The sequence below is a fragment of the Xenopus laevis genome, chromosome 2S (assembly GCF_017654675.1).
Source record: "Xenopus laevis strain J_2021 chromosome 2S, Xenopus_laevis_v10.1, whole genome shotgun sequence".
Taxonomy (NCBI): Eukaryota; Metazoa; Chordata; class Amphibia; order Anura; family Pipidae; genus Xenopus; species Xenopus laevis.
In genome coordinates this window covers 101,684,888-101,708,948 of record NC_054374.1, presented here as the reverse complement: position 1 = coordinate 101,708,948, position 24,061 = coordinate 101,684,888, and the positions used below count along the sequence as shown (strand labels likewise).

The following is a 24,061-nucleotide window of genomic DNA, read 5'->3' as shown; positions in this document are numbered from 1 at the left end:
CGAGGGAATTTTCGAAGTAAAAAAGTTCGAAATTCGAAGTAATTTTTTGGATACTTCGAGCATCGAATAGGATACTACAACTTCGACTTCGAATTTGTTTCAAAGTAAAATCATTCGAATATTCGACCATTTGATAATTGAAGTACCGTCTCTTTAAAAAAACTTCGACTCCAATACTTCGCCAAATTAAACCTGCTGAAATGCTATGTTAGCCTAAGGGGACCTTCTAGAGCATTTTTCTAAGTTTAAGGCGAAGTAAAATCGTTCGTTCGATTGCTGAAATCCTTCGAATCGTAAGAATCGTTTGATTACTTTGACCACAAATGGCCAAATTCGATGTTAAAAAACTTCGACTTTGATATTCGAAGTCGAAGTATTCTAATTCGATGGTCGAATTTCGAAGCTTTTTCTACTTCGAAATTCGACTCTTGATAAATCTGCCCCATAGTGTTATATGTGAAGTGAAAGTGGTTGCATTATTTAGTTTAGTGCAAAAATATAACATATAATAATATATCCAAAACATAATAAAATATAAAAAATATAAATATTTTTATGAATATAGGCTAAAGGTATGTTCAGCACAAGTCTCCTTCCCTGAACTCATGTTTAAAAAAGGCTGTATGCTGCCCTGCTGTATGCTACTACCTTCCTATATTAAAGGGGAACTCCGGCTTCCAAACCCAAATTTGATAAAGAGGCCCACATAACACAGAAACCCCTAATATACCATCACAGTTACCTGTTTTTTCAAATAAATGTCATTTTCTATGCTGCAATCCAGCCTTTTAACAGTTCTTCTCTTTCTGCATCATTTGAAATCCCGGCAGGGAAGGAGGGATTAAAACACTGTCACAATGTTACAAATTGTAACAACTTTTCCACAGTTTACAGACAACATACAGGAACTACATAACCCACAATGCATTGCACTGTGATGTTCCATTCCTTATTGAAATCGCATGTGTAGGCAATTGTGGGGTCTGGACGATGCTTTTGATACAAAGTAACAGTAGTCAGCCAGCTCAGCAAAGTAGTCAGACAGATCAGCTGGAGAGCACGGGGCTAGGCTTCGGGAACTATTCCAAACCATTGAAAATCATGAAAGGTCTGCATATTTTTAAAATGATGTATATTGCAAAGTTGTTTGAAATTATGTTTACTTAAAAGCTTAAGTTATGTTTGTGTGGAGTTCCCCTTTAAATTTTTGGCCTTATAATAACATGAACAGTGGCAACCCTCCTAGAGGTGCAATAAATGTTATCTTGCTGTGGGCATCTGTTTTTGCTCTGTAAGGATCTGGCTTAACTACAATGGATGCTGTACCCTTAAGTGCAATAGTCTATTCTACTGTTGGAGGAGGGCACACTAATAGAGTAGCAGATGCACCTGTGCTTCTGAATGATTGACCCGTACACCTGTCAGGAGATGCTGAATGCGCATGCTCTTGTCAGTGAACGAATAAAAGCAAAATATTTCCCTTACTAATTGTTCCATCCCACCAGGGGTGTAACTACAGAAGAAGCAGACCCTGCGGCTGCTGGGGTCCCAGGAGGTATAGGGGCCCCATGAGGCATTCATTTATAGACAGTTTCAATAACTATTGGTAAAACAGGTCTACACGTATATTACCAATGTAATTTTGTTTAGCAAAGGTGGGCCAATGAATATTCGGGGAATGAAATAGTGACCAAACCACACATTTAGGCAGATAAACTATAGCTGCAATGTCCCTTTGTATCACAAGAGGGCGATCGAAGCACTGAGAATCGATTAGCATTGTCTGGGCTTCTCTTCAGCTAACGAAATGTAGATTCCAGCACCCTATGGCAGCCTCCCCAAAATGTCTGTGTGCTTCTTTCCTAGCAGAACTGCCCTTGCCTGCTTGCTCTGGGTATTCGTCTGCGGCGCATGCCCCCACAACACAGCTATGTTATTGTCAATTCAGTGTCTTTGTCAGTAACCAACGAGGTGGAGGAGGAACTATACAGTTCTTCCACAGAAGATGCACTGCCAGCTGGAGGATACCATCAGCATTTGGAAACAAAGCTACCCAGCCTCTACTTTCAAAGAAGAGGACAGAGAGATGAAGCCCAGGCCTGCGTCAGTCGGATCCAAGCAGATATCTTCTCCCTCCAGAATGTTCTCATACAAGAGAGAAAGTAATGTGGCCACAGAGAGCAGTGGCCCACCATCAGAAAATGGCCAGGGATGCCAGGCTCCTTGCCCACCACAGCAAATGGGGTTTTCCGTTTGCTAGCCACAATGTCCACGCATGAGTCAGTAAGTGTATTTAGGAACCTGTACATGCCCAGGGAAATACACATAGCATTTCAGTTCCAGTTGTGGCTGCTAGGAACTCTACAGTTACTATCTTGAGATTTGGAAGTTCTAGTTTAACTTCATCTCAAGGTAGGTTGGACATCATTTACATATAATTGGTCTGACACCATCTTTTCCTATACTGTGCACCCAGTCCCACCACTGGAGTCTCTTCCAAGAAAAAAATATTCTGGGGATGTTCCATCCAGCTGTTAATTTGCAGAATGACGATGAGTGGGTAGTACCCTAGTTTTAGTAGAATGGAGGTGATTTAATTTCCATCTAAAACTTTGAGGCTGCACAAACTATATATGTTTACCTCCGCAACATGCACAGGCAGTGCTAAGTGCTCTCATTAACTGTTGAATGGTACACATACCCAAAGCAATAACTCACATGCAAACACATTCTTCTAAGGATAGCTTTAAATAAAGTTAACAAAGTTAACATTTTGACATTTTGCCTTTTTAGTACTGGTTTGTGAACAACAATAGGGAGCATATTTATAAAGCTGTTTTAAAATGCAGTTTACATTGTCAGTTTTATGCTATGTGGTTTTGGCCAAGTAATCTTTTTATGTATTCGTTTTGATGAATGCAAATGAAAAACTAGGTGAGAAATGATGAGTAAAACATTACAGCTTTATAATTATGCCCCTTATGTGGGACTCACCTAATGCAAAGTTTAACCACCACAAGCTTTTGCCTTAAGGGTAAAGCCAGACGAGGAGATTTTGTCGCTTGGCAACTTATCGCCACGTCTTTTGCGCGACTATCTCCCCGAACTGCCTCATTGTTTTTTCCCCATAGGCTACAGCACAAAATCGTCTGCGCTAATGCAAAGTTTGGGCAACTATTGAAAACGCCTCACCGCGTGTGCATTAGCGCAGGCGATTTTGCGCTGTAGCCTATGGGGGAAAAACGCGGAGGCAGTTCGGGGAGATAGTCGCGCAAAAGACGTGGCGATAAGTCGCCAGGCGACAAAACCTCCCCGAATCTCCTCGTCTGGCCTTACCCTTAAAGACTGTAATTCTTTGTAGTTAAATGGCACATGTAAAGTTTTGGTCCATTTTTGGTGCCAAGAAACATGAACTATTAATCGCTCAAGTGTTTCTGATGCATTTGTTTGGAATACACTCTATAACTGTTTTGCTATAAGTGTATGTTTACAGTAAAGCCTACTCAGTATGTGTTCTGAAGTATGTTTACAGTATCGTCCACAAACTGAAAATGAACAGATTGAGCAAGCAGCTGTAATGGCTCTTACACAAGAGTGTTCCCCTGCAGGAAGAAATACAGTCCTGTATTTTCCTGTTTGTTTGTCTCTGCCGAGCACAGATGGAACCCAATCTAATGCATTATAATGTGTTCTACCTGCATTTGGCACTTGCCTGCACCCTAGTGAGTACAAACTAATAGAACAGAGTGGGGGGGTAATGTAATAAAAGGCAAATTTGCCCAGGAGCAGTGACTTAGTGCCTTTTATTATATTACTTCTGTATCTTTTCCTATATTTCCCTGTGGTTGTGGTGGAACATATGAAAGATCCACTGCAGGGAAACACATGTAAAAACGCTCATGTTTAAAAGCCCTAAGGACAATGGTGCATGTGGAAATTCTGCCACTTAGAAACTGAGATTTTAAGAGCCTTGGGGTATGGCGTAAAAATCACTCCATTCACAATATGTTGGTCACCCCTGTTCCCCAAGTGAATTTCATTGCTACGTTTGTTCTCTGGCTGGCGCTCCTTTTTGAAAAAATGCATGAGAATAGTAAGTAAGATGGCAGCACTGCTTTCTTTTTTTTCCCCAGGGCTGGTGAAAATTGCCCCATTCCCTAGGGCAGTGATCCCCAACCAGTAGCTCGTGAGTAACATGTTGCTCTCCGACACCTTGAATGTTGCTCCCAGTGGCCTCAAAGCAGGTGATTATTATTGAATTCCAGGCTTGGAGGCAAGTTTTAGTTGTATAAAAACCAGGTACACTGCCAAACAGAGTCTCAATGTAGGTTGACAATCCACATAGGGGCTAATAAATGGCCAATCACAGCACTTATTTGGCACCCCAAGAATATTTTTCATGCTTGTGTTGCTCCCCAACTCCTTTTTCTTCTGAATGTTGCTCACTGGTTCAAAAGGTTGGGGATCCCTGCCCTAGGGTCTGTCAATATGTTATGTACACCCCACAGAATGGGGCTTTCCTTGTCTTTTAAAAAACTTATGCTCATCACCACATTCTTTATAAATGGTGTACAAGTTTAATAGTAGTTTGAAGATAGAATTAATCAACAATTGTCACAGCAGCAATTGTATACAGCAAGTACCTTAGATAGGGCTAGAATGACATGGTTCCAAATCACACATCAAGGGAGTACAAGGGAGTTTCATTTTCAAGCCAGTTGTTTTAAACCCTTAGTAACAATAACACAATTCCAGGCAAAGCATGCTAAAAAGTTAAAAAGACAAGGCAAACAATTTGAATCATGGAACCGTTTTCTCTCAGTGGAAAAGCCAGGCAGCTGGAGCTCGTAGGGATACCATCACTCCACATGTACTGTATGTGGAATTCATAAGGTGTTGCATCATTTAAGTGTGAGCTGCATTTAGAGGCACCAATGTACTGACAAGAGCTTACTAACTGGTCCCTCCCACTGTCTATAACCTGAAAGCAAATGAAGGAATATTATTAGCTATTATTATGTACAGGACAAACTCCCTACATTCTTGCTGTTTATAGGAGAGTGTAACAAGCTAATTAAATTAAATATATATTTAATGCTAAAACAATGATCACTTTATCCTCTTACTGTTTTTGTTTCTTTCCTATCACTGGGAGTATAGCCAGGCCATGAAGAGCAACAGTGCAGGGAGCATTTTGGTTAAAGTACTTGTAGGGCCAATTAAATATTGACACCGATCATAGATTGCTACCTATCGTGTGAAATAAAGAAACTCCTATATGCCATGAGCCAATCTTCTTAACAGTGTCAAAGGTCAATTACTTTTATGAGTAGAAGTATGTATTTGCTGTATTCCCTATAAATACAGTACCTTTCCATCATCTTCTCTGCACCATCCTTAGGCTAAAACAATGAGTGATCACTATTGCCCTATGTTTAATAAGATAGTTTTTATGAAGAAATAAAGCTTCTCTTTAAGAAGGCAATACATTTTTTTTTCAAAGATGATACTGTTTCATTACAATGGTACTTTATGTAAAAAAAAGTTCTAATAATTAACATAAAGCTCATGTTCTGTCTGATGTTCCAGATTATTTACACAACTGATTTTTTTTTTCCTTTGTTTTACCAGATTGCAGACCTACCCTTTGGACATGTTTTACTCACTAGTGATGGCCCAATGGATAATGATACAGGTGACCCATATGTCAGCTGAAAGGCCAGCTTTATCTCTGATAAAGAATCCAGTAGCATCGCTGACATTTGCAGATCTGGATGCTGACTTATGCAAGTATATATAATTCTATTTGGCTGTTTGCCAGAAAAAAATGATACACCAATGTAAAGGAGACCTCTCCCTCCTTGCAACAATAGTCTTTGTTACCCTTCACACTATGCTAAGTCATGGCTGTGCAATTGGAGGCTTGTTTGGCACATGTGACCATCCAAGGGGATTCTAAGCACCCCCAGCCTACTCAAGGCTCCCTAGAATTATCTAAATGACATCATCATTTCAATATACTATATTTAATATACTGTGTTAGGTTAATGTCTGCAGCATATACCATACCCAGTGATTCACAAGAATTTAACTCTATATCAGCTCTATATATAAGCTTAATTGCATTTAGTCAGGTGAGCTTGAGCTCTTTATTTTTCTTTTTTTTACATACAATTACAGTATATAAAACCTGTGTTTGTTGTTCTCTACTCAATGAAGGATCATAGACGAAGAGGATGATTCTCAAACCGCTTCCCTAACCCTCACAGGCCAGATGGTAATTGTGCCACCAGAAGAAGCAGACTTCGCTAAAAAAGCATTGTTTTCCAGGTAATACTGATCCTGCCCCTGTGTATAATCTGCATCTTAACAATGGACAGCGTGGATTTCATGTCACATGTATTCTGTTTGGTTTTAGTCTCTTTTATTGTTATAATTTGTTATAATTGAATGGCCAGTTCACCTTCACAGATAATAAAACATATGATCATTGTTTTCAGTATTTCAAAATAGTTTAGTTTCCTTTTTCCATTCGTATGTCTCTAAGTAGAAAGTCAGTGAGTCAGGTTGCCTGTAGTTTAAACTATTTCAATCGTACATTAGATTATACATTCCTAAACAGCTGCAGGTACTTCAGTCCTTGTCAAAAAAGCATCTATTACAACTGGCACATTTTTGAATACTGCTGTGAAAGATATCTTCTAATGGAGAAAATGTCACAAACAGTTTAGAAGGCAACCTTGCCTACAGAACTTGTGGGAGGGAAATTAACTAATTCATGAACAGGTGGTCAATGAAAAGGGTTTTGGGTTGAACATATGTTTTGCCTGTTTTAATCACAACCTGTGATTTTTATATCTTGAGCTAAACGGGGAAATTTGGAGATTACCCCATGTCTGGTCCACCCTTCGTTGTGATTGTTTTGTTAGCAGGAGTCCATTATACATGGAATTATTTGTGAATTGATAATTTAATTATATACACTGTCAGAACTAAACCTTGAGTAGACTGCAGGGCCGGAACTAGGGGTAGGCAGAGTAGGCACGTGCCTAGGGAGCAAAGCTGGGGGGGTGACAGGCACGTACCTGCTCTGTTGCCTACCCCGTGTCCGGTCCCGTCTCTCCCAGGCTGGTGAGTGAAATTTTTCGGGAAAATGCGCTTCTGCAGTTTCGCGCATGCGCAGTTTCACGCACACTGAGCCGGCGCCGTGGCCCGCCAGGTTGCCTAGGGCGCCTGGCAGGGTTGGCCCGGCTCTGGTAGATTGTCCAGTTTAGTACAATAAATAGCTCTTCCTCAATGATAGGCAAAAATTATGTTTGGCACAAGTCCTGTTCATTGAAATAATGTTGAAAAAAGGGTATACAGCTCTTTTAAGCCACTATTTTATGATGTGTGTCAGTCACCGATTATCTGAGAGGAAATAATGCAGTCTCTAATTGTAATTCTAGTTGTATCTAATAGTAAAGTTTTCATGTAAAGACTTTATTTATATAAAACAGTGTGTAACTTGTGTGCTTTTTATGTGACTTATTTTTATAGATACCTGCAGTGTTCAAGGGTATATACAAAGGACAGGTCTGTGTTCTTCCAATGTACCATGTTTCCCTCCATTCCATGTCTTCTAAGCATTTTCTTAATTAGAGAACAAAGCACCAAACCAGTTATAGGGATTGTTTGACTTTCAGAACAAATAATTCCACCGGCACACAGGTCTTAGTTGCAAGCAGGGACAACCCTTGCTGTATTTTTATTTGCGAGATGCATCACGCAAATAAAAATACAGCAAGGGTTGTCCCTACTTTCAACTAAGACCTGTGTGCCGGTGGAATTATTTGTTCTGGAAGTTTGTGGGTTTCCGAAGACCTCTCGGCCGGGCACCGGGCATTATACGATTTGGAGAGCCAGGGTGTGCAAGCTGGTAACTATATCTGTTTCTATATTGTTTGACTTTCAAACACATTTTTGCAGTTCTGTTGTGTAAGGTTCCGCACCAAAAATATAGACTAAAAATACAGTGACTGCCTCCGACATGTTTGGATGTCATGCTACATCAGACACATCATCTTGAACACTGATGCTGCAAAAAGAAAATGGCTTTCAAAACCTGGTGAGGTTTTGTTTACTGTTGTATTTGCTGCTGTAATGAGGAAATTGTCTCCGAATTCTGGCTGGCTGCTAATGAAAATGAAGACAGATCACATCCATGTAACAGATTGTTATGGCAAGGCTTTCACAATTAAGATGGAAGATTACTACAGAGCTAAGTCTGTATGACATTGTGCTTCTTCGGTATTATAAAGCATGGAGGATATTAATTGCCATGTTTCTTTAAATGTGAGAAATTACCTACAGTATATATAGGAGTTTTTGAATTCAAACAGAAAAGATATGCCACTTAGAAGCATGTTTTACGTTCACTTTATTACCTGTAAATGTTCAGTGAAGTATAAGGAAAGAAAAAGATTATTCTGCATAGGTATCTGTACTTATCTACATATTTGTATTATTTAACCAAGTTGGTGCTGCATACTGCCTCCTCCACCAAGGTATTCTCAGATATAGCTGAATCTAGCTACAGATATATTGTAATTTCAGAATTCATAATTGTATGCAATTATGAGGCAGTATGAATAGACAGTGGCCAGATGTAAGGCCCCTAAAATCCTGCATGTTGCCTCTAAATACATAAGCTGTAGCCTACATTTATGGAAATACATGAAGGCACCTGTTTTCTGAAAGAAAACCTTTGGGATAACAAAGACCACATGTTTTTTTGGCATCATACTTTTCTGTAGTGCTGCCTAGTCTGTCTCAGATCAAATAATACACTCCTGAGTGCATATAGTTGTGAATTACTCAGTTGTATGAATGTGTGCATCATCTGCTTTTTTTTTGCCCAGCAGGTCTAGGATGGCCATATGTCATTTGGCAAAACTATCAGTCAAAAATGGGGCTAATATGGCCATTTCCAGACATTCAGTATATAAGGAATGCATTGCCATTTGCATTTACATGCTATGAAATTTGACGGGCATTAGATTATATGATTACTTTTCCCATCAAGAGTGTGTAGGGAATATTTTTCGTGCCTCCTGGTTATAAAAAGTGGAATGTATTAAACTTGAATTTATTATCTGTTTGATGATAGAGTTCTGAGGTTTGAAAGACAAGGCATTAAATTAACATTAATTGCAAAATACTGGTCTCGTTTCTCACTATTATTATATTAGGTGTGTGGGCAAGAAAGCTTATTTTACAGCGCTCAGTCAACATTGCCATTGTGTACTGTTCAGTTGCCATTATATGTAACCGTTTACAGTAGAGTTGTTGTTAATAAACAGAGGTATAGAAGCCCTACAGCACAAGAAAGTTTTACCATTCATTATGTTCTTGGTGCAATAGTTCTGCTGTACATCTGAACATAAACAATACCCATGTAAGTCATTGTCTGTTTTGTACAGTGCCAATATAAAATTAGGTACATTTTTGTTTTATCTTGTAGATTTTAGTAAAACTTTTGTTTTAAAGTATATGAGATTAATTGATATTGTAACATGCAGGATTGTGCATTAGGACTAGGAAATTTTACTTTACTACATAATCAGTCAGCTGTTTAAAGCATCACTGACTGCATGTTGTGCAAGGTTTAATATCATGTTTTTTTATGATGGGGAGGAAAACCAAGTCAAATTAATCATCTGCATATCTGCATATAGAGGCTGATTTGAGTGATATATAACTGATCATTCACAGATATCATTGCAGTGATTAGATTCTGTCCAATATTCACATGGTTGGTCAAATAGAACTGTTTTCTGTGCTTGGCTGATGGCCTCAAAGTAGAACTGTCCATAGAAACAGATATGTATTCTACTTTTCCAGACTGTCTGCTTCTCTTATCCAATGAATTTCCACTTTTAACTCCAATTCCCATTAAATTAAAATATTTAACATTAACGTATATCAGTAACTACTAACAGGACACAGTCCTCTATATTAAACAGTGGTGCTGTTAGGTTTCCCCCCGGACTCTCAGCCCGCACCCCATGTCCCTGGTAGTTACGCTGTTGCACTACAATAACCAACAATAAAGGGAAACCAAAAGTGAAATCACTGGGGGTGCCTGATATAATATATTACATTATTAAATATAATTAAATATAAAATATAATTAAGCTCTTGCTCTTTTATTGTGCAGTCCAGTTAAGTTTGCTAAGGGCCCCTTAGTTATAAGGAATGCTCATAGTTTAGCCACAAGATGGCAGTGTGCTAAAATATGTATGTGTGAGCCATGCAGTCTCAAGGCCTTTGCCAAAGATTTCCCAAAGAGAAGAGTGTCCAGCAGCACAGGCTCCACAGAGGAGTGTGAGTGGGATTAGAGTGAGGCCATGTTAATCGTTGCCCAGTAGTAGGGAGTAAGTGTTTAGAACTAGGGACTAGAGGAGTACCCTTGGGGCGTACCTCCCAACATTTTGGAAGTAAAAAGAGGGACAACATTTTTTTCCCGCACGTAGCGCAGCAATTTTTTTGACCACACCCCTTTCTGTGGCCACACTCCCTAATTACCATGTTTGTTTTACAAAATTTTGTAACTTTTTGTAACTTATCTAAGTTTTTGTGTCTCAAAATTGTTACAAAGTATCTTATTTGCACCTGTTAGCTGTCCTGGTCTCTCTGCTAAAAGCCAATTAAGTGAGAAACTTTGTTTCTTTTTCTGGCTGTTCAGTGCATAGAAAAGAGGGACTTTCCAGTACAAATGAGGGACTGCGGGTTGAGCTGTCAAAAGAGGGACTGTCCCTCCGAAAAAGGGACAGTTGGGAGGTATGCCTTGGGGTTCCACATAGGATAAGGTCTGAAAGCTGGGAGTGCCCTCTGTATAAGCTGTTTTTGTTCTCTTTTCTTTACCTGCGGGGATACATACTGACCATTGGTGTTGTGAGTTTATATCTGTCCACAAATGTTTCATGTTCTTGCATTATTCTAATAACTCATATGTGGACATTGTTTAATAAATCATTTCTATGTTTATATTAAGAACCACTGCTGCCCATTTTTGTGTACTGTGATAATTGCAGTTGCACAACACCCTGCTTTCACACCATTGCGAGCAGAGTGAATACTGTATACGGTAAAGTGCATAGCATTAGGAGAAAGGTGCCTCTTCAATTTACTTTAGGTACTTTTCAACACAAATCCAGTGTGCTACACATTTATTGCAAAGGCTATGGGGTAGAATCAGTAAAGGGCGAATTGTCGCCAGCGACCACTTTGCGATACTTCTCACAACTTCGCCAGGCGCAATGCACTACGAATACACTAATTCACTAAAATGCGAAGTTTCATCCTGGGTGTCGAATGCTGGCGACTTTTCATTTGTGCCTAGCGAAAATTTGCTAGTGGTCTTGCGCTTAGGTCAATTTGCATACAGTGGGTAGTTTAAAGTTGTATGGAGGTCTTTATTATAAATGGTGCAAATGCTTGAAGTTACCACTTTTTCAAATACATGTCCAGGGAACCTTAAGAAAGACAAGAGAGTTAATATAATGCCCTACACATGAGCCCACTGTAAAATGAATATTCCATATGTTATGAAATGTCTGGAGGAAACCAGTTACCCAAAAAAAAAAGTTTGTCAGGACTTTTGCAGGAAATTCCGCTTCATAAAAGGAAAAGTCGTCAGCATTTTTGGAACTTTAATGCATTTTCGGCACACAGGATATAATGTAAGTGGCAATGTCCCTGCGGGTGGCAACGCTCGCGAAAAGTCGCTAGCGTTAGTTACTTCACCCTTTAGTGAATCTGCCTCTATATGTTTGTTTATGCCTAGGCAGTTGGGGTGAAATAGTAAGCTACAAAAAATGTTTTCTGTCCAAGCTGAGCACTCTTTCCTTGTTCTTGCTGCGAGCTCCAATTTGCATCTGCATTAATAACTCCTCTACTAGAGTTGCCATTCCATACCATTAAAACTGGACATGCATACAATCGACAGACTATTAAGCCATTTATTCCTGGCACCAGAGGCGGGCCAAGTGGGCTGACTGCCCAAGGCAACCAGGCTGGCTATCTTGCCCCTCCCCACACATGATGGAGCGTGCATGCTTTATGAGGACACAGGGCGGTGGGAGAGCGCACAGCTAAGTGATGGTGACCAGTGGCAGTGGAGAGAACACGTGCCTGGAACAGGGGTAGGTATTGTCTCTTACCCCTAGTTCAGAGCATGGCTGGCACAGAACATAACTTTTTTTAGGGCAGTTAAACATAAGGATGAGAGACAAAGTAATATAAACAATTATACCAGATCAGTGTCGGACTGGCCCACCGGGATACCTGGAAAAGTCCCGGTGGGCCAAGGTGGGCCAAGGTGTCAGTGGGCCCTCATGCTGCTAGACATTTAGCCTATTTCACGGCCATTCCCTATTTCTATGAGAACAAGATTATAGTATGTAAAGAAAAGAGACTAGGAGAATAGAGGTTGAGTGAGTAGAGGAAGAATAACAATACTGAGAGTGGGCCCATGGTCTAAGATTTATTGGTGGGCCCCTAGTCAAAGGTTTTTGGGTGGGCCCCTGGTGTCCCAGTCCGACACTGTACCAGATGTCTTTTACTGCTTTATGTGAAGTCATTCTCATTTACAAAGGCGGTGTGTGCATATGTGCAGCACTTTTCTTTTGTTTAACAATTAATAAATGGGTGCATCTTTTGTAAAAAGTGCATTAGCACACTCTGTGGAATAGCAGATGGCCCTGTCTTGTTTTATTGCCTTAAAAAAAGACTGTTCGACCCTGCCTTTTGGCAAACATATTATTAGAATTGTATACCTAATGTAGAGTTTGTATGCTAACCAGAACACACACCATGTAAAACACAACTGTGTAGGATGAACTATTTAGTACTTCATTATTAAATAAGCTTTATGAATCAGGGTCGTGTATGGGCCAACAATCGGACCACAGACCATCATGATCATATCCAAAGCCTAATGTGGTCTTCATCCAACAGGATTTTCACAAATGATATCATACATCTGCCAAGATCCATTAACTTGGCCCATAGCTGCAGCGACAATTGGCATGTGTACGGTCAGCAGAAGGTTGAAGAGAAAATGTAGAGGCTTAAAGAGAGAAGGAAGTAAAGGCCCGAATTTGTAGCAAAGGTCCTGGCCTAGGGCAGCAAAATTTTAGGGGCAGAATGCCACCCAGCCGCATCCTAAGGAGCACTGGGGACTCAAAGCTCCCCAGTGCTCTGGTGTTTGAGAGCTTGCTAGTGTGCACGGGGGAGGGGTTGCATGTGGTAAGCGGTCGGCGCTGTGACCATGCGACCTGGAGGGGTGCAAGTGCACGAACGACCAGCGCTGGGACCATGCGGCCTCAAGGCGCCGTTTTGTGAAATCCAGCCCTGATTGCACACCTGCTGCTGCAAGCACTGTCACATACCTCCTATAGAAGCTTTGACTTCTTTTAAACAAGTGCAGTGTTCCTGGACAGAATAGTTGAACCCATGGGCACAATTTTCTGCAGAAATGACACCTTCACAGTTAGTTAACATAAACTGCTTGACATAGTTATGGAAGATTTTGTAAAAATCAGTTCTGCAACCTATCTACTGAGTTATTTCCATTTTTGCTGCAGGGAAGATCTGTTCCTCCAAAGATACCCCAGTACAGCAGCTCCCCATCTTATTTTCTGCTGATTCACTGCCAGTGTTGAACTGGGCCGGCCTCTTATTGGCCCCAGCCAGCCCAGCCATAAAAAAAGCATTTACGCTGCAGCGCCTCCACGTGGCGCGATGTGCAACGACACTCACCACACCAGTATTCACTGAGCGTGCAGAGGGAAGCGGGAAGGGGCCCCTGGTGAGTGACTGCCTTTATGTGGCAGTCCCGGTGGGCCCCCATTACTTCAGTCCGACCCTGTTCACTGCACATGCTGTGCGCAATTTACTTACTGAGTTTAGGGACCGACGCACAATATACTGAATATATATAATATAAATGTCACAATACAAGGCTGATTAATAATTAATACAGGTAATTAGTGCATGGCAGCACAGAAACAAGTGCAACTAGTATCAGCATATAATAATCAATCTTGTAGCATCATCTTAAATTACAGGCCAATCTCATTTTCTGCGTGATAAATTTTCAGGCGAGGGGGCGGAGCTCTGTTGTTACGCCCCTGGTGACACATTTATAATTATGGATCATTGTTATTGAGAAGCTGAAACTTTAGGCTGGTGCAATAAGTTCTATATATAAAATATACCATTATTTTGGATGGTTAAGTTTGAACCTCCCTCCAGTTTATTCAATCCCCATGTGGCTTTACCGGGACTTAGGGCTGAACTCCACGAGCATTTTCTGTCTGATCATGTCAGAATGACAAAATGCAGGCAACAAACAAATCGGATTTAGTGGCACGCGTCAAAATATAATGGGACTGAATGAAAATCGCAGGTATAAACTACACACGATAAGACTATGGGATGAAGACGTAGCTTGTTGTGTTCATATTTGACAGCCCTGCCGGAATGTAGTTTACCTTTTTTTGTTCAGTTCCATTATATTTTGACGTGTGCCTGGCACCCTGGCCCTGGCCACCAATTATTTTAGATAACTTATTGGGGCCCTGGCCACCAATGAATTTTATTTATAACTTGTAGGGGACCTGGCCAACAATGTTCTTTTTTTGAACTTGTGGGGGGCACTTCATGTTTTAGCACTTGTCTCTACTGTGGCCTTTTAACTGATGTGTGGGCGAGGGGTGACAATAAAATGACTGTGCGGGCTGATGATTTAAGGTATAAGAATTGGCCAAATGCACATTTTCCAAATGTTGCCAAATGAATGTAATCTGAACGTTCATGGCATACAGCCATTAGGTGGGCGCCACCCCAAGCAGAGACACTAATGCTGGAGCTACTGAAGGAAGAGGCTGCGCGTTTAGAAAGAGGAAGGGGAGGAGTCGCTGCTGTAAAGGGAAGTTGAGTTTGAGGGAGGGGGAAGCTATGTACTGGGCACAGAGACTTGGCACTGACAACAACACATACACTATCACAGGGGTACATTCTTCTTGGGACGCCGGGCTACACGCAAGGTACAGAGGTTAAGCTGAGCAAAAGCTACACGGCTGCCAAGTGCCTGTCGCGCGGATATTACTGGCGACGGTGGGCAATGCCGAGAGGCTCCATCTGACGGGACCATATCCAGAGATCATTGTGTGGGGCTGCTTCACCAACCTTTCACTGCTAGTATTAGGGCTGCCAGGGTGGGATGCTCCGATGGCTGTGCCTATACTCGGCGCTGTGCGCTCTGACCCACGGCTCCTCGGCTCGCTCCCTGGAGTGGTTCACTGCTCTGGTGCGCACCGAGTATACCGAGCCGCTGACTAACAGCACAGTGACGGGCAGCACGGAGAGCGGTCGCTATGGGGACAGCTCGCCCAAGGAGAGCGTGCAGGGCTTAGTGGGATACCCTCGGGACCCGTGGCAACTGGAAGGCTGTCACCCGGACACCCAGTATATTGTTCCAGGCATGCCTGCAGCGGCGCCGGACTCGGAGTGGACTCGGCCCTGGATCGCGCTGGTAGCTCGGGGCGGCTGCACCTTTAAGGAGAAAGTGTTTAACGCAGCGAACAGGAGAGCGGCCTCTGTGGTCATCTATAATGAGGCGAAGAGTGGCAATGCCACCGTGTCCATGTCACACCTGGGTAAGTGGCCTTATACTGTACTGTACAGCCAAAGTGGCGTTATACTGCACTCTACAGACACCTGCCATTGTTTTGTGTGAAGTCTAATCTGATCCTAGAATCCCTCCCCTCTTGTCACTGCCACTCAGCTCAGTAATGTTTATATCATCTCACAACCCCACTCCCTCTTATAATTCCTTACATCTCCGATTCACACTTTTTTACTTCTCTATGATATTTCTCATACTGTTCTGCTTGTCACTTCCACATCTCTAACCATTTCCCTGTTTCTCTTGACAAATTCAACAGAAACCACAAAACCAATTGTACACACAAACATATGAACACACACACTTATATATACACCCCCCCTATACATACAGCTGTGGTCCCACAACTGTTGATTCTAGAACCTCTTAACTTTTATCCTCAAACTGCCCTTCTTCTTTCTTTAAACTGCCACATTGCAGAAACCAGCTTAGTTAGCTTTGTTGCCGTCACAGCTGTGATGTCAGATAAAGGTCCTGTCCTGCTCTTGATTTTGTCCTGGATTGTTTATTCTAGAGTTTTTCATACCTATTGGGATTAAGTGCACTTTTTGTGCAACAGTGTTAGCTGGGGCCATACTTAGTTCATCGCAAGGTTATAAATGTGTGAAACTGTGGTTATCCAAAATAACTATTGTTTCAGGATCATTCAAGACAACAGCATGTGTCCCTCATGTTGATCTTACATTTAGCTCTATAGGGTGGCTATCCAGAGAGTTTGGGCACCTGAAACTGTGTTGAATCTAGATACTCTTTACTTCTAATCTCAGAATGTTATTCTTCTACCATATTGCAAATACCAGTGTTTTCAGGTCAGGTGCACTTCAGTTTATGCTGCAGTAAACCATCGAGCACCTGGGGATGGAGGGATCAGGGACTTGCTGGTAACAAGACGTGAGTTTTCAAGTGAATGTCCTGTTCTGTCTATTTACTCCTACTGTAGCCTTTGCCTTTTGCCACATTTCCAAGCATTCACACATTACCTAACCCTTTCCTCACAGTTGCAAAATGGTTTTGACATTTACCTTAATATAATCCATTACTGTCTCTTTAACAGATGTGAACTGGGTAGTATTGCACCAGTGTGCAGACAAGTTAATTTACACTAGGGAATCCAGCTGTTTAAATACAGGTCCCAGCATCCAAAAAAATTCAAGGGATCCTGGAGGCTGTCATATTAGACATTTCTGCATAATTCAGATTACTTGTTTAATCTACTCCATGTAGCATGCTTACTCTGCAGAATATATATAAACATGGTTATGATACAAATGAACACACATCTGTTCTCCCAGTCTTCTGAATGAATTGAATGCCAAAGACAAAAGTGAAGTAAAGCTTCCTTTTTGTATATTTTATGCATACAGGCAAAGTATTGATAGCAATCGTTAGGCAAACATAACTCCAGTAAGTACAACATGTCCATCATCATCCCCTATTATTCAGCACTGTACAATAAACCCATGTGAATTATTAATCATTTGAGTCTTATTATAATGTACTCTCCCCTGTCATCCAGAGTGATGGCTAAATGGTTGCCCCCCTATTACCAGAAAGTACTAAATAAATAAATAACAGTACACCTTGAATTATTGTTAATTAAAGGGGTGGTTCACCTTCAAACAAATAGTTGTTTTCTGATAGATCACCAGAAATAATGACTTTTTCCAATGACTTTCTATTTTCTATGTGTGACCGTTTTTCTAATATTGAAGTGTCACTTTTCACCTTCTGAAGCAGCTCTGGGAGGGGGGGGGGTGGTCGCTGACCCTGTAAACTGTTCTGAATGGATACATTTAGTTGATACATTTATCTTTGTCCCTGCTGAGCAGAATCTCTGGGTTTCATTACAGGCAGCTGTTAGAATTGATACAATAGTTGCTAATACTACAGAGATGCTGCTGAGAAATTTATCAACTAAATGTTGCAAAATTGTAACCGTTTAGAGTCTACACCTGAATTACTGAGCTGCCAGACTCAAACACCAGAGACACAGACATTCATATTTAAACTTATATTTTGGAAAAACAGTAAAATATAAATAATGGAAAGTAATTGAAAAAAGTCTTTATTTCAACAAATAAAAAAAAATAATCAACAAACTGAATTGAAAAAAGTGTTTGGATGGTGAACAACCCCTTTAAGCGTATTGTATTTTCTTTTATTTTTTCCCCCTTTTGTAGGAGAATACAACAGATTATTCCCATATAGAGGTCTAGTGGTGCTTTACTGTTTGTGTTTTCTGTATACCGGTATTGTATCTGCTATTCGGAAACTCGTTATCCAGAAAGCTCAGAATTGCAGATTGGCCTCCCCCATAGACTCCATTTTATCCAAATAATGTTTAAAAATGATTTTCTTTTTCTCTGTAATAATAAACTTTAACCAAACTAATATAATTAATCCTTATAGAAATCGAAAAACACCCTATTGGGTTTATTTAATGTATACTTGATTTTGTAGTAGACATACAGTATGAAAATCCAAATTACAGAAAAATCCAGTATCTGAAAAACACCAGGTCCCCAGCATTCTGGATAACTGTTCCCACCTGTGCTGTGTTTGGGGGATTTTCAGTATTTACATAAGGTGTACAAATCAATTAACGTCTTCCTGCATAAATATCCTTGTCTGTTTACAAAAAGAAAACAAACTTTTAAAATATTAACATTAATAGTTCAAGCTCTTGTAGTGGTATAGTTCCCAGTATTAAAGTAATGCTGGTTGTTGTATGTCGGTGACCGCGGCTTGTACAGTTTATTAGGAATACAGGTGTTATTCTAAAACATCACATCACTAGATTTACTTAATTTGCTGTTTGAGTGGCGTCTGCCCACGAAATTCTAAAGACAACAGCATTATACCATATTTAAAGCACTTACATGTTTTCTACTAACCGTATACCTCAGGAATATGAGAAACCTTTTTTTAGAGTTTAAAAGCAATTCTTTAATTTTGGAGAGAGTGTGATTAGTGGTAATTTCCTGGCTATAGTTTGTCTTGGTAGAAGTTGGCTTTTAAACAAAAAAGATTCTTTCTTGTGTTGCTTATCAGAATTGACAGTTGATCTGACCCCCTGTTCTAGAGGTTCTTGCAGGAGAGTAATAAAATTCATTTGTGAAAAAAAAAAAAATAAAAGCATTTGTGATTTGTTCTGTAATTTTGTGGGGAAAAACACATTATTGCAGTTATTGTTTTATTTTTGCATAGCAAGTATCTTAATAACAGGATTGTTCTTGGTTAAGATCCTACAGGTATTTAGTGGGCTGTTGTCATGTGATCTTGTATCTCTGCTATACAACACTATATAAAAAAATAACTTTTTTTCAGAAATGTGGCTGTGTACACACAGTGATTTTGCCAAACATTGTAAATGTTTCTCCCCTGTGGTCCTATTTATTTTATTTAAAAAAATGCACTGATGTTAAGTGACCTATGTTTTATATTCAGTCATTGGCACAGTGAATTTCTGTCACAGGCCCTTGTCTTTCAGATTAAACATTTTTACTATTAAAAAAATAAGATGCAAATAGTCTCTGTTTTATATATTTGTTTAGAAGTAGCCTATGGGCAATGTCAAACAGGGTGATTAGACGCTGAGAAATCTCCTCCTGTACGGACGACAGAAAGTACCTCTTTTAGGAACAGCGAGTCTGATCGGAATCAAGGAGAAGGTGTTTTTGGGCATTTCGTTGTGTACAGAAAGTGATTTCTTGTGTGACATTATCTTATAAAATTCAGTGGCATAACGAGATATTACTGGGCCCACAGCGAATTATTTTTAGGCCCCCAAAATGTCTAGAGGTTGACCTGTTCTAATTAAGGCCTCATAGGGTCCCTATACCTCTTGCCCCCCCCCTGCAGCTGCAGGGTCTGCTTTCTCTTTAGTTACACCCCTGTGATGTTACCTGCTGTCTGACAAAATTGCAGTGACTAGTCTCCTTGTTGTAACACAAGTCAGCCCACAACATTCCTATTGTTTTGGGGTTTGTTGCCAGGGGCTATAACGAGTGTCCGTTTATCCCTGTCATTACCGCTTGTTTTGGTTTCTTTTGATGCTGTATGCTCTGCCCTGATAAGCAGCAACAAAAACCTGTTACTGGTTGCATACCCAGACCTGTTTTTTGGGGCTGCTGTCTGTTTGATCCTTTGGTGTTGAGCAACATTTTAATCTTACAAGACTGCTTGTATAAACACCCTTGTTTAATATAGCAGATTTGCCTCCAAGATTCCAGATGACAATCATACTGGTTTTTCATCCTCTGTTTTCTGCTCTCTACTTGGTGTGTTTGGCATTGTCATGAGACAACATTCATCTGCAGTGTGGCATTTAGTAGGTGTTTGGCTTGCCTCCAAGAGGCCGTAAACAAAGCATATTATAGGAGAAGACAAAGAAACAAGGAAACATCTGGAATCTGGGAGGCGTCTGACCTAAATTCTTGGATAGTGACGAGGATGTAATTTTTTTTTTAGAGACAATAGGACTCTTTTTTTTTTTTGTCAGAGCTGTCTACTATTCTTGGCTTTCAGATAGATGTGCACCTGTAAAACAGAAATAGCTTTCTTTGTTTCCTTGGTCGCAAGCTGTATATTATACCCATAGAAATACTGCACCATAGCCAGATACTAATAGTAACTACTAATCTCCCACTGTGACATAATGATTTAGTCTTATTATTTTACCATGCTGGAAATATGAGCATATGGGCATTTAATAAATATCTTTCTCTTAATATAGAGATACTTATGTACACAGCAGTGTACAGCCAAACAATAAATTAATAGAACAAACTACCTGGGAATCATCATCTTAAGAGTAGAGGCACACAATGCTATTTGGGGGAGATTAGTCGCCCAGCGACAAATCGGCTCTTCTCCGGGCATCTAATCTGCCCGCAATACCTTCCCGTCTGATAGAATGTAAGTCGCTGGTGGGATGGCACTCGGAGCACTTCGTTTTTTGAAATCACCTGTTGAACAAACTCCCCAGTATTTATTGACAGTGGATTTTGAATAAATTAGCTGTTTAGCTGTTTTTCCTTGGAAACATGTGAGGTCCAAGTAATAATCACCTGAGTATGCTGTGCAAGTTCACGTGTCTAATGAATGTACAGTACTGGCAATTTGGAGCATTTTCCCGCCTGGAGAGCTGTGTATCATATGACCATTAAAACATTCTAAATTGTCCTTTCCACACTGAGCGGATTTGGAAATCATGAAAAAAATTCTTGAAATGGCAAAAAATTCTCGAAACGCATTGAAGTCAATGGGAAAAATTTTGACACAAGCAACAATTTTTATACACGTGACTATTTTGTCCAAATGCATTAAAGTCAAAGGGGGTCTGAATAATTTTGACGTGCGCCAATTTTTTTTTTTTTTTTGTCATGAAAATTTTTTCGTGGTGAATCCATGCCTGCCTAATAAATTCGCCTATCACTAGAGAACACCTAGATACATCAGCTAGTTGATTCCATTATATTATCCCTGCTTGTATTCATGAGCATTAGAGTTGTGATTCTTTGCATTAATGGTTTTTAAATGCAACATGCTGCATTTAATTTTGCTTGTTGCTTGTTTAAAATGCAATAAAATAAAGGGTTTCATTTGGAACTCACAAAAATTCACTTAGTTGCATTTAAAAAATCATATAATTGCTGTAAATGCAATTTCTTCGAGCTTAGCATGCGTTTGTAAGTGCATAAAAATTACCATGGGTGAGAGCCCCTATAGTTATAAAAGAATGTTTTTTTGGTTTTTTTTTTTGGGAAGGCCCACTCATGTTGACATTGCCTGTTATGTAAAGTATCCCTTAAAGGCGAAGTAATGGTTAAAACTAAGTTAGGTCCACCTAAATATATTAGTAAACCCTCAAAGTAATGCTGCTCTAAGTCCTCTTGTTAAAAGAAACACTGCATTTCTTTCCTTCTATTGTGTACACATGGTCTTCTGTCCATGCCTTCAGTATAAACCTCCTTGCCACAGGCGTGAGCATGCTCAGTTTGCTCCCCCCCCTTTCTCTGCTGTAATCAGAGCCCAGAACTATAAGTGAGCAGGGAGAGACACAGGCAGGAAGTGTCACACCAAGCTAATACTGCGGCTGCTATCCTAAACAAACAGAGAGCTTCTTGATTTTGTTTACTCTGCTATGGTAAAACATTCTACAGAATAAATATAGCATTCTAGCTTACACTATTGCATCTATTGGCAATAAAATGCCTCCGTAGCTTTCATTTTTGCATATACTGTCCCTGTGTTTGGTACTCTTTTCTCTGACTGTTGCAGAACATTATGTTACCTCCATCTTTTCCTTTAAAATGAGAGAGCTCATAACAGATGCTACCACAACAGTTTATTTACCCTCATTATTCCGCCCGAAGATTTTCTTTTCTTTTAAGCAAATTAATTCAGTTTTGCAGTTTATTTGATTTATGCCTTTTGTCCTCAAAGAAATGAAAAGAGTAAAAGATTTTAGGGAACAGTTGTGGCTGGTAAACCAATTCGTTTTTGGTTCAATGGATTCAGCAGTCTTTTTGGTATCCCTACTTTCATAATGGAAAAACGCTGTGAAATTCCCTTTTAAATGAATATGGTATTAAATATATCACAAGGGTGATTATTTAAGACAAACATTTGAACATTATTATGAGTATTCATATTATTTCAAAGTAAAATCTGCCCACCCCAACTTTTTTACAACATTTTTCCCTATGAAAGTTGGGGAAAATCACTTTGCTAATAGCACTGATCTATGCCCCCGCCAGCACTAGGCCACCCGCACCAGGAGGGAGCTCCCGGTACGAGGGGCCATGTTGGGGCACATGCATGCACACAATAAGCGAATGCTGCAACTTGCTCATTATACGCATGCGCTATGCATGACATGGCTACTCACACCGGGAGCTCCCTAGCACTGGTGGGGGCAATTAAAAAAACAAAAAACTATTCTTACCCCCCCAACTGGAGTGGGGGCTCTATTAGCCCACTCCTTTGGTGCCCTTTAAAAAGTAGAAATCCTTCAACGGATGCTTCTATTTATTACCCATTACTTCTAGATTCAGCCTCTCTGCTAAGTATGTACACAACTCTACAACAGAAACCAAATCTTCACTTATCAGCCTTTGTAATAATGGGTGTTTTATGAAATCCCTGCTGGAGTGTCTTTTAATTAATTGTTGCAATAACATATCAACTTATAATATATCCAGTAATGGAATTGATTTCCTGCTGGCCTGTTTGTGCTGAAATTGATTGCTTTTATTGTTTATGGTCCTTCTGTCTGAGCACAAACCCTGGGTGCTTGATAATGAACGTTACAGGGCCAATTAATGTGTAACAAGATATAGTCTGTAAATGTCTTCCGAGCTTTCTCATAGTCAGCGAGAGAGAGGTAATATTCATAGCTAACAGCATACTGCTGTAAGCAACATGGAGTGTGGAATATTTTGCTTTTATTGTAAAAACAAATCTAGTTATACCTTTGACTTTACCAGAAATAATCTGGGGAAGATTTCCAAAAAACAAATAAATATGTCCATGGTCATGCTGATAATTACACAAAACGGGCATTTGAACTGGGCCAGTTTGATAGTAGTACTGGCTACAAAATAAAATTATTTGTATAAAAATTGTCAGTGATTTTTTGTGTGTGTTAAACTAGCCAACAACTTCTGGGGTTTTTTTTGTGCCTCATTGAACTGTATGAACTGCTAGGTTGTGTAGCTTATTAAAGATTAAATAAACATTTGCCACAATTTCTCTTCTGAGAAACTTTTGGTTGTGTCTTTGCAAAATATTCCCCCATGTGTACAGTTGAGATGAAAAATCCTCTCTTCCCCCATCTTACTTTTTTTATTTAATTTTTGTTATCATTTTCGATGTGTCGCTTTTGCCCTCAAAAGGCACAAGCAGTGATGCTGACACACTCCTTGTGTCGCTGACATTGTAAGGTCACTGCCCAATTACAGTGATCTCTTTCTAATGCTCATTGTTGATCATGTGATCAAGCTGTTCTGGTTGGATTCTGCTGTAAATAACATTCAGGTCACTTTGACATCTCAGCATTGCAGTTTGCTGTAAAGAGTCATTTTTTGGATTTTTGTACTGCAGTACTCCCTTAGAGGTCCCATATTTGCTTAGGACTACCTTTATTTATTTACAAGGTTATAATGGCATTCAGTCAGTATATTTAGGACAGCAAAGAAATGGTCAAAATCCGACCAAACCTTCAGACTGATCTTTCAGGATTATTCATATTCACCCCAAATCGAACCCATTGTCTCATGGCTGGGTCAATGGAGAATAATTAAAGTTTTGAGTCAGTTGGCATTC

The 24,061-nt window shown here is 40.0% G+C and overlaps 2 protein-coding genes across 2 annotated transcripts in view; both read left to right on the top strand.

Annotated features, from left to right (window-relative positions):
• Positions 1–1,825: 1,825 nt before the first annotated feature.
• LOC108708954 (protein CREG2-like) lies at positions 1,826–7,062 on the top strand. Its single transcript, XM_041584744.1, has 4 exons — positions 1,826–2,251; positions 5,632–5,706; positions 5,822–5,925; positions 6,220–7,062. Exons 1-4 carry the CDS (start codon positions 2,006–2,008, stop codon positions 6,332–6,334), a joined length of 540 nt encoding a protein of 179 aa, XP_041440678.1. The 5' UTR covers positions 1,826–2,005; the 3' UTR covers positions 6,335–7,062.
• Positions 7,063–14,917: 7,855 nt separating this feature from the next.
• rnf149.S (ring finger protein 149 S homeolog) overlaps positions 14,918–24,061 on the top strand; it is a 31,554-nt gene continuing 22,410 nt past the window's right edge. The window contains exon 1 of the mRNA XM_018249769.2: positions 14,918–15,704. Within this exon, the coding sequence (XP_018105258.1) occupies positions 15,269–15,704 (436 nt within the window). The 5' untranslated portion in view covers positions 14,918–15,268. The remainder of the gene's footprint in view (positions 15,705–24,061) is intronic.